The sequence below is a fragment of the Talpa occidentalis genome, unplaced genomic scaffold (genome assembly GCF_014898055.3).
Source record: "Talpa occidentalis isolate TD23 unplaced genomic scaffold, MPIMG_talOcc4v2.1 talOcc4.3, whole genome shotgun sequence".
Taxonomy (NCBI): domain Eukaryota; kingdom Metazoa; phylum Chordata; class Mammalia; order Eulipotyphla; family Talpidae; genus Talpa; species Talpa occidentalis.
In genome coordinates this window covers 63,989,403-64,005,406 of record NW_023603184.1, presented here as the reverse complement: position 1 = coordinate 64,005,406, position 16,004 = coordinate 63,989,403, and the positions used below count along the sequence as shown (strand labels likewise).

Here is a 16,004-nt window from a genome sequence, read left to right as displayed (position 1 = left end):
GACGCCCGCGCGGCAGTGACCGTCAGCCCCGCTTCGCCCCGCGCGCCCTCCAGCCCCGCGCCCCGCAGCCCCCACCCCGCCGGCGGGAACCCCGCGCCCGGGCGGGCCCCCTCCCCTGCGAGCCGGCGGCGGCCCTCCGGGCGGCGGGCGGAGGCCCCCGGCGGGCGCGGGCGCGGCGGGGGCGGGGCGGGGCGGCGCGCCGGGAGGGAGCCCGGAGCCAGGCCCTGCGCTCGGCTCGGCTCGCCTCGCGGCGGGCGCCCTCGTCGCCAGCGGCGCACCATGGACGGGCTGCCCGGGAGGGCGCTGGGGGCCGCCTGCCTTCTGCTGCTGGCGGCCGGCTGGCTGGGGCCCGAGGCCGGGGGCTCGCCCACGCCCCCGCCTTCGCCCGCCGCGCCGCCGCCCGCGCCGCCCGGGGCCCCCGGCGGCCCGCAGGACACCTGCACGTCGTGCGGCGGCTTCCGGCGGCCCGAGGAGCTGGGCCGAGTGGACGGCGACTTCCTGGAGGCGGTGAAGCGGCACATCCTGAGCCGCCTGCAGATGCGGGGCCGGCCCAACATCACGCACGCCGTGCCCAAGGCCGCCATGGTCACGGCCCTGCGCAAGCTGCACGCGGGCAAGGTGCGCGAGGACGGCCGCGTGGAGATCCCGCACCTCGACGGCCACGCCAGCCCGGGAGCCGACGGCCAGGAGCGCGTCTCCGAGATCATCAGCTTCGCGGAGACAGGTGGGTCGGCCCCCCGGCCCCCCGGCCCCCAGGCTTGGCCCTGCCTCCCGCCCGCACCCCCTTCTCCGGGCCGGCTCCGGGCGGCTGCCGCAGTCTGCGTGCCCCGGGGCAGCCGGATTCCCGACCTGGCCCGCTCGCGCCTGGCCCGGGGCGGTGCGTCCCGACTGTCGCCCTCTCCCCGGCCGCGCTGACCCCGTCCCAGGGCGCGCACCCCCGCGGCGAAGCGTCTTCCTTCCCGCCCCTGCTCTGGGGAGTCGGGCCCCAGAGCCTCCGGGCGCGCGGCCCCCTCCCTGCAGATGCTGCGGCCCGGGCTCCGCGGGCACTTGCTTGGTGATTGCTTAATGTTTTTGTTTCCCACGATCGGAGTGTAGGCTTAGCAGTGTGGATGGAGATGTGTGTGCTTGTTGATATCCGTGGGCCGGAGGAGCGAGTGTGTGTGTGTGTGTGTGAGTGTGTGTGTGTATGTGTGTGTGTGCCTGCGTGAGAGGCCCCCGGGCCGCTTCCATCGCCGGGCGGGCGGCGTGGGCTTGCCAGGATTGCTGAAGCCTCGCTGGGGAGAGCTAGGCAACCTCTCTTCCGATTGTGTGGGCACCGGCATCGGGCGGAAGGCAGGCTTCTCAACAGGTCTCATCATTTACGCAGAGAAAGCCGCGGCTCAGGGGCAGCCCCGTGCCTCTCGGCGGGCCTGGCAGCGGCAGCAGCCCCCTCGCCTGAGAGCCGCAGAGTTTGTAGTTAACAAAGGGTAGGAGTTCTTTCTGGAATTTTCCCTGGGCCCTGGATTGCAAATCTCTACCGCTGTCTAAATATAAAAATCAAGAGAGAAAGGAAAATCTTCCCGAACTTTAAAGGAAGGAGAAAAATGTGCCCAGGCTGAAATGCTGCAAGTGCTGTCGACTCTGCTGTCCTTTTCAGGACTTGAATGAGCCAGACTGGCTTTTGTGCCTGGAGCTCAGCCCCATTAGTGCCGAGGGGACTGCGGAGAAGGTCGCAGAGGGGGAAATACTGGTACCCACAGGGCGGGGGTGTGGGCAGGGAGCCTGGTGTGTGTGTGTGTGTGTGTTGGGGGGGGGAGTAGTTGTGTCCCCAGGCTGCAAATTCCCCCCCACCTTCCTAGGCAGCAGACTGACTGTGCTGGTGCAGCCCTGGGATGAAAAGGGATGAAAAGTTTTGCATGGCCGGGTGTGGAGAAAAGCAGAGACAATCAGGGGCTGGTTTGTGCTTAGAAAGAAATGCATTGCCGTTTTAGCTGTCCCACCGAGTCAGGGAAAGCTCCACGTGCAATTAGAGAGCTTGGATTAAAAGGTGCTTTGGGGCCCAGAGTAGAAATGTGATTCTGGAAGGTCGAGGAGGCCTTTTGGTCCCGGTGGCACAAAATGACAGCAGGGGCTGTTATATTTCTGGTCCGTTTCACGGAGCCAGCTCTTTGACTTATAAATAACAGATTCAGGTCACAGGCAGCTCGTCCAAGACCAGCTTTTAAGGCTGCACTTTCCCCCATTTCAAAGTCAGATGTCAGTGTTATTAGAAGAGCCAGGCCTGAGGAGGGGGCCGGAGGGGAGCAGTGGTAGGAGGTTTGATGAAACCAGCCATGGTCACACAGTTGCCTTATTTGTTCTTCCTGGAAAAAAAAAAAAGAAAAGAAAAGAAAAGAAAGAAAGAAAGAAATACAGACAGAAAAGAAAAAGTAGAGATTGTCAGAGTGAAGGGTCACTGAAATGCTGGATGAGAGAGGATTGTCTCTGGTTGGCACAGCCTCTCTTCTGGTTGAGCTGAATTATTGAGAAAACTAATAAGCCAGCCTCCCCCCCTTTTAATGGAGATTTTGAACACCCCATTAACGGGGAGCCAGGGTCTCCTCAAAGGAGTAGACCTCAAGAATCAAGACTGAATGTCCTGTCCCTTGCAATTACTCAGAAAGGAGGACTGCGCTTTGCAGTCTCCCAAGCACACGTTACTGTGTCAGAAATCTGAGTAGGGCTCGCTTGTTTGCAGTGGAGGTTCTACTGGGGTTGGATCAGATCATGCTTAGGTAAACACTGGAAAGAGGCAGTAGGTGGCTCAGCTTGATTTTGCAATGCCCTAAGTTAACCAAAAAAAAAAAAAAAAAAAAAAAAAAACCAAAAACCAACAACAACAACAAAAAAAAAAAACAAAACAAAAACAAAACCCCTCTGAAAAACAAAACAAAAAAAATCTCAAAACTCTCCTGGAGCAACCCACCCCCAGATCTTTGGTGTGATCCTGGTTTTGTTTTTCAGATTTTGCAGATACCCATAACAACTTGTTAGGATCTTGGCCTCCTGACAAGTTCCTCTGTTGAACTTTGAGGCCTGATAGCCTGTCTCCAGGGAGCCCTGGCCCGGGAGAGGTGAGGCAGGGTTTTCTAGGCCTGGACCCTCCAGCTCCAACCTGATCTGGGTTTCTCAATGGGAGACCATTTTCTTTGCTATTACGGTTGCCGTCAGAGACCCTGGCCCCAGGATCGGTGTTTCTGGTCAATAACGTTTTCCAGCTGCGTGGCGCGCTCACATTCCAGCATCGAGCAGCAGTCTCTTTCCCCCATTGCCTTGTGTTCTCCTTGAATTAACTTGGCCTGCTCTCCCACTTCTCTGCAGATGGCCTCGCCTCCTCCCGGGTCCGCCTGTACTTCTTCATCTCCAACGAAGGCAACCAGAACCTGTTTGTGGTACAGGCCAGCCTGTGGCTTTACCTGAAACTGCTGCCCTACGTCCTGGAGAAGGGCAGTCGGCGGAAGGTGCGGGTCAAGGTGTACTTCCAGGAGCAGGGCCACGGAGACCGGTGGAATGTGGTGGAGAAGAGGGTGGACCTCAAGCGCAGCGGCTGGCACACCTTCCCGCTCACGGAGGCCATCCAGGCCTTGTTTGAGCGGGGCGAGCGGCGACTCAACCTGGACGTGCAGTGCGATGGCTGCCAGGAGCTGGCCGTGGTGCCTGTGTTTGTGGACCCTGGTGAGGAGTCGCACCGGCCCTTTGTGGTCGTGCAGGCACGGCTGGGTGACAGCAGGCACCGCATTCGAAAGCGGGGCCTGGAGTGTGATGGCCGGACCAACCTCTGTTGCAGGCAACAGTTCTTCATCGACTTCCGCCTCATCGGTTGGAATGATTGGATCATCGCGCCCACTGGCTACTATGGGAACTACTGTGAAGGCAGCTGCCCGGCCTACCTGGCGGGAGTCCCTGGCTCTGCCTCCTCCTTCCACACAGCCGTGGTGAATCAGTACCGCATGCGGGGCCTGAACCCCGGCACGGTGAACTCCTGCTGCATCCCCACCAAGCTGAGCACCATGTCCATGCTCTACTTTGACGACGAGTACAACATTGTCAAGCGGGACGTGCCCAACATGATCGTGGAGGAGTGCGGCTGCGCCTGACGGTGGCGTTGGCGGGGCTGCAGCGGCCAGGCTGCCGCAGCCGGGTGCAAAGACAATCCCGGATGGGCTCCTTTCAGCCCCGACGGGAGCAGGGTGCATCGTGGGTTGAGCGCGGTGGTTCCATTGGGGTGCCTGGAAGGTGCCAGGGTAAGGACTGAACCATTTTCCTACTACTTCATCGAGCAGTCAGTCAAAACCAGAGTGGGAACCCTCAAATGACATGAAATACTTTAAAATGCACACGTAGACACGCACAGCCAGACGCATCCTGCCACCCACACAGCAGCCTCCAGGATACCAGCAAATGGATGCGGTGACAAATGGCAGCTTAGCTACCAATGCCTGTCAGTGGGAGAGAATGGGGTGAGCAGCCACCATTCCCACCAGCTGGCCCGGCCACTCTGAATCGCGCCTTCCGAGCACACATAAAAGCACAAAGACAGAGACACAGAGAGAGAGCGAGCATGAGAGCCACTGGGAGGAAAAGCAGATGCGGGGGTGGGGAGGCTGCAGGCAGGTGGGAGGGCTGCGTGTCCCCTTTTGCTTGTGCAAGGGCAGCCTTGCCTCAACATCTTCTGTTCCAACGCGCGCCAGGATACCTGCCCGGGATTCTTCATGCCACAGGACCAGGGGTGCCAGTCCTCTCCTGCTCCTGTACAGGGAAAGAGATCCGGAATGGACACAACCTGCTAGAGACTGTGGAGCAGTGGCGATGACCTGATGACCTTTTGACTATGGCTTGGGTCCCCCGGTGACTTAGATGTGTGTGTGTGTGTTTTGGGGCTGGGGAGGGGGAGGGAGTAAAAATGGTCGGTTTTAATTTGATGCTTTAACTGATCAGTAGCAGTTGACAGGTCATTCATTCCAACTGTATAATTGATAAGGGACTTTACTAGTATGACCTTTTAAATTAAAATTTGAATTGATATGAATGGGAAGGAAAAAAAAAGTTGCATTCTGCATCCTCCAACCAGGGCTTTTCCTCCAGGATCCGATGGGGAGGGGTGGAAATGACCCCAGGCAAGAGGAGGCGCCCAGAGGAGGAAATGGTGGTTTGGGGGTATTCTGGAAATGCTGGGGGGGATGGGCAGGTGCCCTCTCAGCAAGGGGTGAGGGAGGGGAGCAGTTTAACTGGTCTTTGGAGAGATGGGGAAGGTTTTCAACTGCTTTGCAGAAGTTGCCCACGTGGACTCCACCAGGGCCGGCCACGGATGTGGGCCCACCCGCCTGCCCGCCTGCCCGCCCCTCCTAGCACTTGCAGACCTGCCTGAACGCACATGATATAGCACTTGCCCATCTGCGTGTGTCCAGAAGTGGCCCTTGGCAGAGCACTGAACTCGCTCGCCCCTAGATGACCAAGTGCACGTGAACTATGCAATTTAAAGGGTTGACCCACACTAGATGAAACTGGACTCGTACGACTCTTTTTATATTTTTTATACTTGAAATGAAATCCTTTGCTTCTTTTTTAAGCGAATGATTGCTTTTAATGTTTGCACTGATTTAGTTGCATGATTAGTCAGAAACTGCCATTTGAAAAAAGAAGTTATTTTTATAGCAGCAAAAAAAAAAAATACAGTTTAATGTATTATACATAATTTTGGAACCAAAGAGGCCAACAGATCAGTTTTAATTTTTATTAGATGGTGAGGCCATCTTATATGAGATAACGTTCTGAACAATCCCTTGAGTGGCCTGCCAATGTTTCAGGGTATAAATGGATTTTGTTTATTCAGTTTGATGTGTCTTTTTCTATCCTTACACACCCAGAAGGTAGAGTAAGAATGACGATGGTAGAATGCAGGTGTGTATCCTTAAATCCCCATCTTTATGTTTATTTAATAAAGCTCCCCTTAGGTTCTGTTTCATAATAATTTAAAACCAAACAATTTTCCCATAGACTTGCTGTTAAAGTATTTTACATTTGTGTACAGTTTAAGAAAAATAAAAGATTGAGTGCCACGGGCTTCCTGCCTTGCGTGTTATGTGGGGCGGTGGGGCCTGGGCTGGAGGTGGCGGCTGGGGAAAGAGCAAGACCAGGTGTGAGGCTTGGAGGCCAGTTGCCTCCCTGGCCCGCGCCGGCGCTCTGAGTCCTTGCCACAAGCACGGATGTCAGAATCTAGGAGAAGTGGCAGAAGATCAAAATGAAGGACAATTAGCAAATTCATGAGTTACACATTTGTTTACCCTTCTAGTCCCCAAACTAATTATGTTTCACCAAGACTGCATCTATTACCATTTGAAAGTGCCAGCGAAGCCCCCCTCCAGGGAAAGGAACGTGAAACCGAGGACACAAGCCCACCTGACCTCTGTGCACACCTCCACTTACTAGTTCAGAGGCCTGGACCCCAGAGGAGGCCCCCTATCTTGGGCTGGAAGTATAACCTGCAATCACACCTCGAGGCTGCTAATTGCCCATCCCTGTGGGATTGTAAGGGTGGCAGGTGGTGGTGACTGTAATAGTAAGAACAGTTCGAGTGCAGCTCCAGGTGGGACATGAGCTAGCCACTGAGTGGGGTTGCTGTGTAGTCCCTCTGTCACACCTTTGTGGGGAATGGTTGCATCTTCATTTTCCAAAGCTTGGGACACGGAGTTCAGAGAGGTTCAGAGCTTGCCTGAGGTCACACAGCTTGTAGTGTCACCCTGGGCATTTGAGCTCAGGTGCCACCGCTTGTCCACCTGTTCCCCATGGCAGAATGGCAGCCCGGAGGCCGGGCCTTCGTCTGAGGTCCTGCAGGATGGGCGGGGCTACTCCTTGATTTTGGGGTCATGGTGGTCTTCCCAGAAAACCATAGGATATTTGAACAAGAGGGAACCTCAAGAATTATCTAACCCTAGTAAGGCAACAATGGGGAAACTGAGGGAGGCGGTCATGGAGGGGCATATCTCTTCGTCTAGCCAGTGGGTGGGAGGAGGCGGCCTCTGGCCCCTTTTTCCATTCTTTGCCTGTCCAAGAGAATTACTGCTCTGCCAGGCTTTCATTCTGAGGGATAAATTTGCGATCAGCAAAATCTTGAACAGAGTGAAAATTTGTGGGGACAAAAAAGGAAATTTCATAAGGACAGGCCTTGCCTGGGCGTTTCAGGGCATGAACTGCCCTTGCTCTGTGCTGGGCCATGCCCAGTTGCAGGTTGCTCCAGGATCTCAGCCCAGCCCCTGCTTCACCCCCGGCCCAGGAATTTTTGCGGGCAGCCTGTAGGAGAGGCGGTGAGGGGGCCACTGGAGTGCCTCTGTTGTTTGGACATTGAGCACCTCCAGAGGCCTCTTGGGGCTGAGCTTTGCAGGGTGGAGCATGCGTCTCCAAGTAGCCCCAGGAAGGGCCTGAGACTCCCAGGTCAGAAGGTCAGTGGGTAGACGCATCCCCGAGCAGCCCTTTGCTGCCCTGAGCTGACACACGTGTCTTGGGGCTGGGCCCCTGGGGCAATGGTAGGTGACGATCTGTTTCTGAAAGATGCAATCGCAGGGGTTCCCTGTTCCAGGGCTGGTGTCCTCCCTCCAGGAGGGCCGTGCAGCTCCTTCCTGTGCGTCTGTGGCCAGGGCTCCCCTGTTCCTTCTCTCCGCGGTTATTAATCCCTTTTTACGTTTGTTTTTGTCCCTTTCTCTCCCCTTATCTTCCCAGTGGGCCTGACCAGAGGGTGCTGGCCCTTCCGGAGTTGCCGGGAGCCTCACACCGCAGGCCCAGAGAGCAGCACCACCCCGGCCCCGCACTATCTCTGGGCCCAGGGCTTCGGCCCCAGGTCCTTCCATCTCTCCTTTAAGGCCCCTCTCCCCTCTCCCCTCTCCTGCTTCTTTCCTTCCTCAGGTCGCCAGGTCTTTAGCCTCTCATGGGGCCAGGGGGTTAGGCAGACGAGGCAGAGAGGGAGGCTGCCACCCCACCCGCCTTCTGTGCTGGGTGTGACCAACCGTAGGGGATCCAGATCCCGGCTAACCTGCAGACATGCCCTGAGTCCTCAGCAACTCTGTGGAGCCCAAGGCTGGCAGGGCGGGGGTGGGGCAACCCATGTGCAGACAGCCCCCCACCTACCTTCCTTCTCCCCTATTTCCTAGACAGGGGGGCTGAAGTCCCAGGTGGCAGAGGTATCCTGTGTCTGTTTTCTCTCCCAGCCCACTCAGGCCCTGATCAGTGGAGCACACATTGGGGCTCCTTACCACCCAGGCCAGGCTGGCAGCAGCATTAAGGAGGTCCTACTATGTGTCAGACTTGTGTGCCAGTGTCCTTACCACAGGTCCAGGCCGGAGCCTGGGAGAAGGATGTGGACGGCTCCCCCACGGTGGCCAGGCCCCTGACACCCTGGGAATTCAGGCTGGCACAGCACCAGGCTTAGCACGTTCTCTGCAAGGCCCTGTGGGAACTCTTGCTGGGGCACCCCAAGGGGCCTAGCAGGTCATCCTACCTTGGAAAAACCAACAGCCCTGCTTCCTAAACCTCCTGTGAAGGCAGGGACTGGGACTGGGGGAGGGGAGGAGGCCACAGGCTGTCACTGAGCCTCTGAGACTTCTGTGGGCTGGAGAAAGTACGCTGGTGCAAGCAAAGAAGCAAAAACAAAACACCTTCTTGTGGGCAGAGGCTCTGGGAGTAGCCCCAATCCAGTTACTGGGCTTTCAAAGGGATGTTTGGAGCAAATAACAAATTACCTGTGGGCTGTGCAAGAGGATCAGGGCCTGCTGTATGGGAGGCCGAGGGTGTGAGTGGGTGGGGATGATGGGCTCTGGGAGCCCCTGAGCTATGCAGGGCTGTGGGTGGGCAGTTGTGGGCTTGGCTGTGTGGGGATGGGGGATGGTTGTTATTGCAGAGGAGGGGGTGGGGGGGGCTGTGGGTGCAGTGCTGTTTTGTGAGTCTAGATGTGACCTGCTGAGATGTAGGGGGATGAGACTGATGGTGGCCGCGTGTCACTGGGGTATGTGGTTGGCTCTTTGAGGTTGTGAGTGAGTGTGTACGTGTGGTTGGGTGTGAGGCCTTGCGTGGCATTGGAGACTGTGATTGTGGTGTCCTATCTGGCAGTGTGAATTTTTGTTTTCTTCCTCATGCACTGGCTCGTTATGTACTTTGTGATTGGGGTGATTAGATTTCCAAATTTGGGCTATTTTAGTTGGAATCTACACTCACCTTCAAGCCAGGTAGATATAAGGAAGGCTGGGCTGTGAGCATACAGGCATTTCTGTGGCCTGCGAGGTTGCCCTCAGTGTGGTTTCATAGCCTCTGCTGCCTTACCCTCGCCACTCAGTGCCAGGGGGAATCATGGTGTTTTTGCAGCCTCAAAGCCAGAGCACTTTAAAAGGGAATGATACCATCTGGTCATTCATTCAGTCAATCAACAAACATTTCCTGGGTGCCTGATGTAATGGTCTAGGGGATCAGCTTAGTCTTCATAACGACCCTTGGGGTCATTTTATAGATAAAAAATGGAGGCTGAGAATGAGCAAGCCAGCCATTCAATTTCACATATCTCCTAAGTAGCAGAGCTTAGATCTGCTCCCAGAGTTGTTGCTAAAGTCACCAGTAGTCCCCGGGCTGCCCAGAAGGAGGGTGAGGGAGACATGGCTGTTCTGGGGGAGGGGGTAACCAGGAAGAGTGGAGAGGTGTGAGTTCAGAATATTCTTGGCCTTTAGTGGGGAGGGGACTGCTCCCTACCTCTGTCCGTGACTCCAGCTTGCACTATTGCTGGCATCTGCGCATTGAACTGTTCCTCTCTTGATGTGCGGATCGCTATCCATGCCAGGTAGATGAGATGAATGAATGGATTATAGATTTAGTGAAACAGGGCAGGGGCAGGGAGCCAGTGGCCTAGCTCCGATGGTGCCGCCTGCATGGATCACTCAGAATAAGCTCTGGGAACTTGGACTCCAGGACAACTCGCCTCATTTTTCCTAGACCAGCTTGGACCAACGTCTCAGTGTCCTCATCTGTAAAATGGGGAAGACAGTACCTAGCATGGGCCCACAGGCTCAGAGGGTTAATGAGCATTAAGGGGCTTAGTTGGAACGGGCCGGGCTCTGATGTGGTTTTGCTGTTGCTGTTTTCCCAGCATGTTTCTCTGTGTCAGGAGTGGTGCTGGGTGCCCAGCCCAAGCCCCGCCCTTCCTCTTCCCCTGACAGGCCTCCCTGGAGCACTCCCCTTTTCTGCTCAGTTATTCATTCAATGAACATGCAGAGAGGTGATGATAATGGTGACCATAATGACGATGGTGTCATCTAACTTTTACCGAGGACGTACTGCCATCTGATACAGTATTTCGCAACAGTCTCGTTAATCTTTACAACCTCCCTGTCAGACAGGTGAAGTGTGCCCATTTTACTGATGAGGAAGCTGAGGTTCAGGAAATCTGAGCGTCTTGCTTGAGGCCTCATAGTGATTCAAGAGGTGGAGCTGTACTTGTGGCTTTCAGAGGCTGCCTCCTTTCTCTTCAATGTTCTCAAGACACCCTCAAGGTCCTTGAACCCCAGGAAGAGGTGGGGCAGGCCTCTGCAAAGGAGCCTGGGAACAACTGAGGGGCTGCAGCTGGCTGAGCCCTAGAGAAGCCACTCAGCTGCTTCCCGGCCCTCCTCCTATCCCAGCCCTTCCCCACAGGGCCCCCGGAGAGTGTCTCTCCAGTGGGAGCAGAGGATGAGAATGGCCATGCTGTGAGCAGGAGTGAGGGCCTGTCTGAAGGCACACAAGACCCCTGGAAATTCTGATGCTCATGAGGACCCAACAAGCGCTGAGAAAATGCACACCAATCATTTCAGTGGGATTTCCAGCATGGATTCTTGGACTCTTCAGGGCAAATAGCCATAGAGACAGAGATCGGGAGAGAGGTAGAGGCGAAGGAGAAAAGGGGCAGAGAAAGAGTGTTGCGGACAGAACCTTTACTAACTCCCCCACCCCCGGCATAGGGAGCATCTTGTGTGCCTCCGTCACCTGGGGGAGATAGAGAGGGGCTTGTGGGCAGCAGCATCTTCCGGAGGAGGTTGGGAAGCTCCTGAGATCCTGGTCTGCTGGGGTACAGAGGCAAGTGGGGGTGCTGGCGGGAGGGTGGAACCCCCGTTATCTCACAGAGCTTTTTGCAGTTGGACGTTCTCCTCCAGCTCCTGCTGTGCTCCTGCTGCGCTCTCTCCTTACTGGCCCCTTTCCGGTGGACACTTCCACCTCACTTCTACCCCCAGCGCCTGACCTGCCATCTCCTCTCAGACCTGGGAATGGGGCTGAGGGTGGATGGATTTCTGGGTGATGATTCTAGCCCCTGTCAGCCTCCAGGGTCCGCAGGTGCGGGAGGGAGACTCTCTTGGCCCCTGGGTCATGTGTGTGTGTCTGGACAACATCTGATGGCTGAGGGGTTGAGCAGCGCCCCAGGCGTGGCCACCTGTTTCTCCACGAGAGCCTGCCGGTCCTGCTTGCCCTTAGTTGGGGCTTTAGTTCCCATCCAGACCTCACCTCTCTCACCTCCATCCTCTCTGGGCCTCAAGTGCCCATCGCTGGCCAGAACACCCTTTCTCCCCCTCTTTACTTGGCAACGGTGATTCATTCTTCAGGACTCAGGGAATTCTTCTCCCACCTATGTGATCGCCGACCATGTACACACCTGCCTCCCCCGTGAGGCTGCAAGCCTGGACGCAGGGGAGCCGGTGTGTGCTCATCTCCCTCATGGCCCTGAGCCTGCTCATTTAACACATGCTTGTTCAATGAGTGAAGGAACGCCTTCTGGGTGAGAAGGCTGCCTCTGCTCACCCATCTCCCTGGCAAAGCAACTGAGGCCAGAGGAGGAGAATGGGGGACTGCAGGGCCCAGGGAGAGGCTCAGCTCGAGCTAAGACTGCCAGCGAGCGCTGCTGGCCGGGCTGGCACTCCTGACCACACCTCTGTTATTTTTCTCCCTTTTAAGAGCATCCCGTGCCCCGCAGGTGATTTATGCAATAGCATTTTCAAAAACCTGTAATTTGCCTGGAGTGTTCAGGCTTCATGAAGCTCAGCCCTGTACGTACACAGCAGCTGCTGCTGCCAAAGGCGACGCCAACCCGACTGGGTGGCAACCTAGGGCCCGGGCTCCAACGAAGTGTCCTGGTGGCTTCCCGGCTCCTCCCGGGCACTCCGGGTCTCCTGAAGAAGGGATCTCTTTCTGTGCTTGTCTTCTGCTCCCAGGAGAGTGCGGTTTGCCTCCCGAGGGTGTCTCATAAAAGCTCAGCTTTAATTCATCAATCACCAAGAGTAGAATTGGTTAATGCCGCTCTACTTTCCCGTGTATGACTGGCGCACTAATGAATGTCAATTATTTCGACATTAATGATTAATGCTCCAACGGTGCTGGAAGGGAGTGGAGAGTACACAGCCCCGAGTCAGCGCCACAGGCCTGCCCACCATCCAGCGCTGCCCACCATCTCCCCCGGAGGAGCTGAGCCTGGGCCCCATGTCAGCTAAATTGGAGGGAGTAAGCACCCCAAAGTAGGAGTCAGAGAACTGGATTCAGGAGGCAGACTATAAGCTCCATGTGGGCTGGGGTCCTGTCTGTGCATTGCTGAATCCCTGGTGCCAGGAAGAGTACCTGGACCACATTAGGTGCTCAATAAATACTTGCTGATTGATTGCCTTGTCCATGCCCTGCCACTCCATTGTGTGATCTCAGAGGGATTTTTTTTTAACCTCCTCTAGCCTACGGTTTTCTCATATGAAATTGAATTAGATGGTTCAGTCATTCATTCCTGTAGTGTTCATTAAGTGCCTGGTACATGTGCCAGGCACAGAGTCCCTTCCCTGCTAGGGGTCAGCACCCCTGTCTGTTTGTAGACAGTTACTGCAGTCTCATGGGTCCTCATTCCTGTCAGAAAGGCAGGGCCCCTGGAGGTTTGAGATGGCGATCTGATGGCACGTCATCCTGAGCCAACTTCGGCTCCCAGGCAGAGACCAGCAGGCCTAGCAAACTTGACTTTCAGGATCATCCTATGTCTCTTGGTGCCATCCTATGTCTCTAGGCACCGTGACTCTAGTCTTGGTGGTGGGACAGAGTGTTGGCTTAGCACAGAGCACTGCGTCTCACCCATGCTGAGCTGAAGGCTGGTACAGGCCTCACCTCCCGTCGCTGGAGTTTACAGCGGGAGACGGCCAGCACAGCAGTCGGGGAAGTGCTGGTTTGGTGTTGGAAAGGCTGTGACTTGTCTGGGGCCCACAGGTAATAGAACTCAGCTTAGTAGCAGTAGCTGCTTCCCCTGTGCTTGCTCTGGACATGGGCCTATGGGTCCTCCAAGCAGAGTCAGAACTTCCAAGACGTGATCCTCCTGGCACTGGGGTATGCATGGACATTCTGGAGAGTGAGAGGTAGGACTATGAGCGCACAGTGGGAAGGCAGGAGGAGGGTCTAGGCTGAACAATCCCGAGATACCTTTCTGGAGGATCCACCCTGGCCTAGGAGTCTCTGCTCTTATGATTGTCCTAGAGGGCTCACAGGCTAGGAGCTTAAGAGTTTAGGCCCACAGACACACTATGATGTGGATTTCTAAACGCCAACACCATGCTGTGTGCCCACAGGCTAGTTACTTAACCTCTCTGTGCCTCAATTTCTTTATCATGCAGTGGGCTTAATAATAGTATTTACTTCCTAGGTTTGTTATGTGGATCAAAGGAGATAAAAATAATAACAACTACCACTGATTAAGTGCTCAAGATGTGCCAAGAACTCTTCCAAGCCCTTGACATTTTAATCCGACTAATTCACCACAGCTCTGGAAGGTTTTATCTTTTCTACTCCGCACTGAAGTGCAGACAGTATAAGTGACGTGCCCAAGGTCACGCCATATGACAGGGAGGAATTGAAATTTAATCTCAGGTCCTTGGACACTGGTCCTCTGGCCTGTGGGGTCTATACCCTGCTGACCTTGTGAAGCTGGCTGACCCTGGGGAGAAAGAGAACTCTCCTCACTCCTCCTGACGGCCTTACGACTTGTAGAGCCCAAGCTAGTCTCTCAGGGCTACCAGCATGACCCTCCTTCCAGGCCAAAGCTGAAATAGGGCCCTGGTGTTGCTTTAAAGCAGTGAAGCAAACCAGTCCAGCACCATTTGCCCCAGAATTCATGGTATTGTATCCCCTACTATTTGTCTCAAATCTTCCCCTTTAGCAGGTGCCCATGGGTTTCCTTGCTGCCATCAACAGGGTACCAGAGCCACGCATGGATGGGTGAGCAAGGAGCAGGCACCAAGGGCCAACACCTGTGTGGCTCACGCTCCACACCATGTTCCATCATGGCGCCTGGTCTCCTGGGGGTGCCTGACCCCATCGAGGGGGTCCAGCTGAAGGAGTTCTGAGAAGGTTGTGTCTTAGTAGCTGAGTAGTACCATGTACCTTCGCAATGCCACCGCCAATTTCAGAACAGGTTTTGGTAAACTATGGTTAACAGGCCATCCACAAACTAAGAATGGCTTGTACATTTCAAAATGGTTGAAAACAAATCCAAAGAATATATTGTCTGACATGAAAATTATGAAATTCAAATTTAGTGTCTGTCAAGTTTTATTGGGGTACAGTGATCTCATCACTTATATGTTTGTTATGACTGCAAAGCCTAAAATATTGAGTGCAACCCTTATAGAAAAAAAATTACTGTTCTTCCTTGGCTGGGTTCCCCTGTTCATCTTTGTTCTGGGAGCCCCCTTTTAGGAGGCCACTGCCCTTCAAGACCCCTGATGCTAGTGTGTGCAGACATGGACACGGGACCCCACAAAGCCAACCACAGTCAGATGAATGTTGTAGTGTGAGTGAGTCTCTCCTAGACAGAGAGTGTAAAGTCTTGTAGACCGAAGGGGGCACTGTGTGACTTGTCAGCTCTCAGGCACCCAGCACAGGGTGGGCTTAAGCATATAATAGGAAAAAGGTTGACATTAGAACCAGCAAGACCTCTTCATACCCTTTAGGTTGGCTACTATTAACAAGAAACAAGCAAAGTAACAAGCATCCAGGATGAGGAGAAACTGGAACCCTGTGGATGTTGGTGGGAATGTAAAATGGAATAGTCGTTGGCAAAGCAGCAAGGAGGTTCCTCAAAATAATTAAAAATCAAATTACTGTGTGATCCAATCACCCCACAGCTGGGTTTATGCCCCAAAGAACTGAAAGTAGAGTCTTGAAGAGATATTTATACACCTATGCTCATAGCAGCATGACTCACAATAGCCAAAAGGTGGATGCAACCCATGAGTCCATCAACAGATGAACGGATAAGCAAAACTACGGCATATAGATACAATGGCATATTAATCAGGCTTATAAAGGAAGGAAATTCTGACACACGCTACAACATGAATACACCTTGAGGATATTATGCTAAGTGAAGTAAGGCAGGCACAAAAGATAGTACGAGATGATTCCACTTTTATAAAGCACCTAAAAAATTCAAATTTACTGAGACAGAAGGTAGAATGATGCAGCCATGGCCTGTGAGAGGGGAAATAGGGAGTTAGTGTTGAATGGACACAGAGTCTCAGTTAGTTCTGGAAATGGACGGTGGTCGTGGTTGCACAAAAACCTGAGTTTATTTAACACCATGGAGTCGAGTATTTAATAATGGTTAAAATGGCAAATTGAATGTTATATGTATTTTATCACGATTAAAAGTTTAACAGCAACAATACAGCAATCGATGGGACTTCCCCCCTGAGTGGCTCCATTTGCAGCCTCTTGGAGGCAGACCTAGATATTCTCTAACCCCTAGGGCCTCACCCCGTCTCCAGGGGCCTGGTGCTTAAGGGCTCACCTTGCCTTGGGCTTCCCCAGCCATGAGGGGCCCTCTGTGGGTGAGAGTAGGTATGCATGACTTGACCCTTTAGAGGCCAGAACTTGCCTGGCAGATTCCAGAGGCAGATGTCACAAAAACCCCTAGAAACCCTGGATATGGTGTCAAAGAAGGTCTCTGAGGGTATGGGTTACCC

The 16,004-nt window shown here is 54.4% G+C and overlaps 1 protein-coding gene across 1 annotated transcript; it reads left to right on the top strand.

Moving 5' to 3' along the window:
- Window positions 1-228: 228 nt before the first annotated feature.
- On the top strand, window positions 229-6,077 carry INHBB (inhibin subunit beta B). Its single transcript, XM_037523218.2, has 2 exons — window positions 229-724; window positions 3,340-6,077. Exons 1-2 carry the CDS (start codon window positions 280-282, stop codon window positions 4,113-4,115), a joined length of 1,221 nt encoding a protein of 406 aa, XP_037379115.1. The 5' UTR covers window positions 229-279; the 3' UTR covers window positions 4,116-6,077.
- Window positions 6,078-16,004: the final 9,927 nt, after the last annotated feature.

What these genes read in the sequence shown, in the direction of transcription:
- INHBB (XM_037523218.2), top strand. Translation starts at nt 280, where the DNA reads ATGGACGGGCTGCCCGGGAGGGCGCTGGGGGCCGCCTGCCTTCTGCTG. An exon ending in CATCAGCTTCGCGGAGACAG is followed by an intron (nt 725 to 3,339) that starts GTGGGTCGGCCC and finishes ACTTCTCTGCAG; the next exon opens with ATGGCCTCGCCTCCTCCCGG.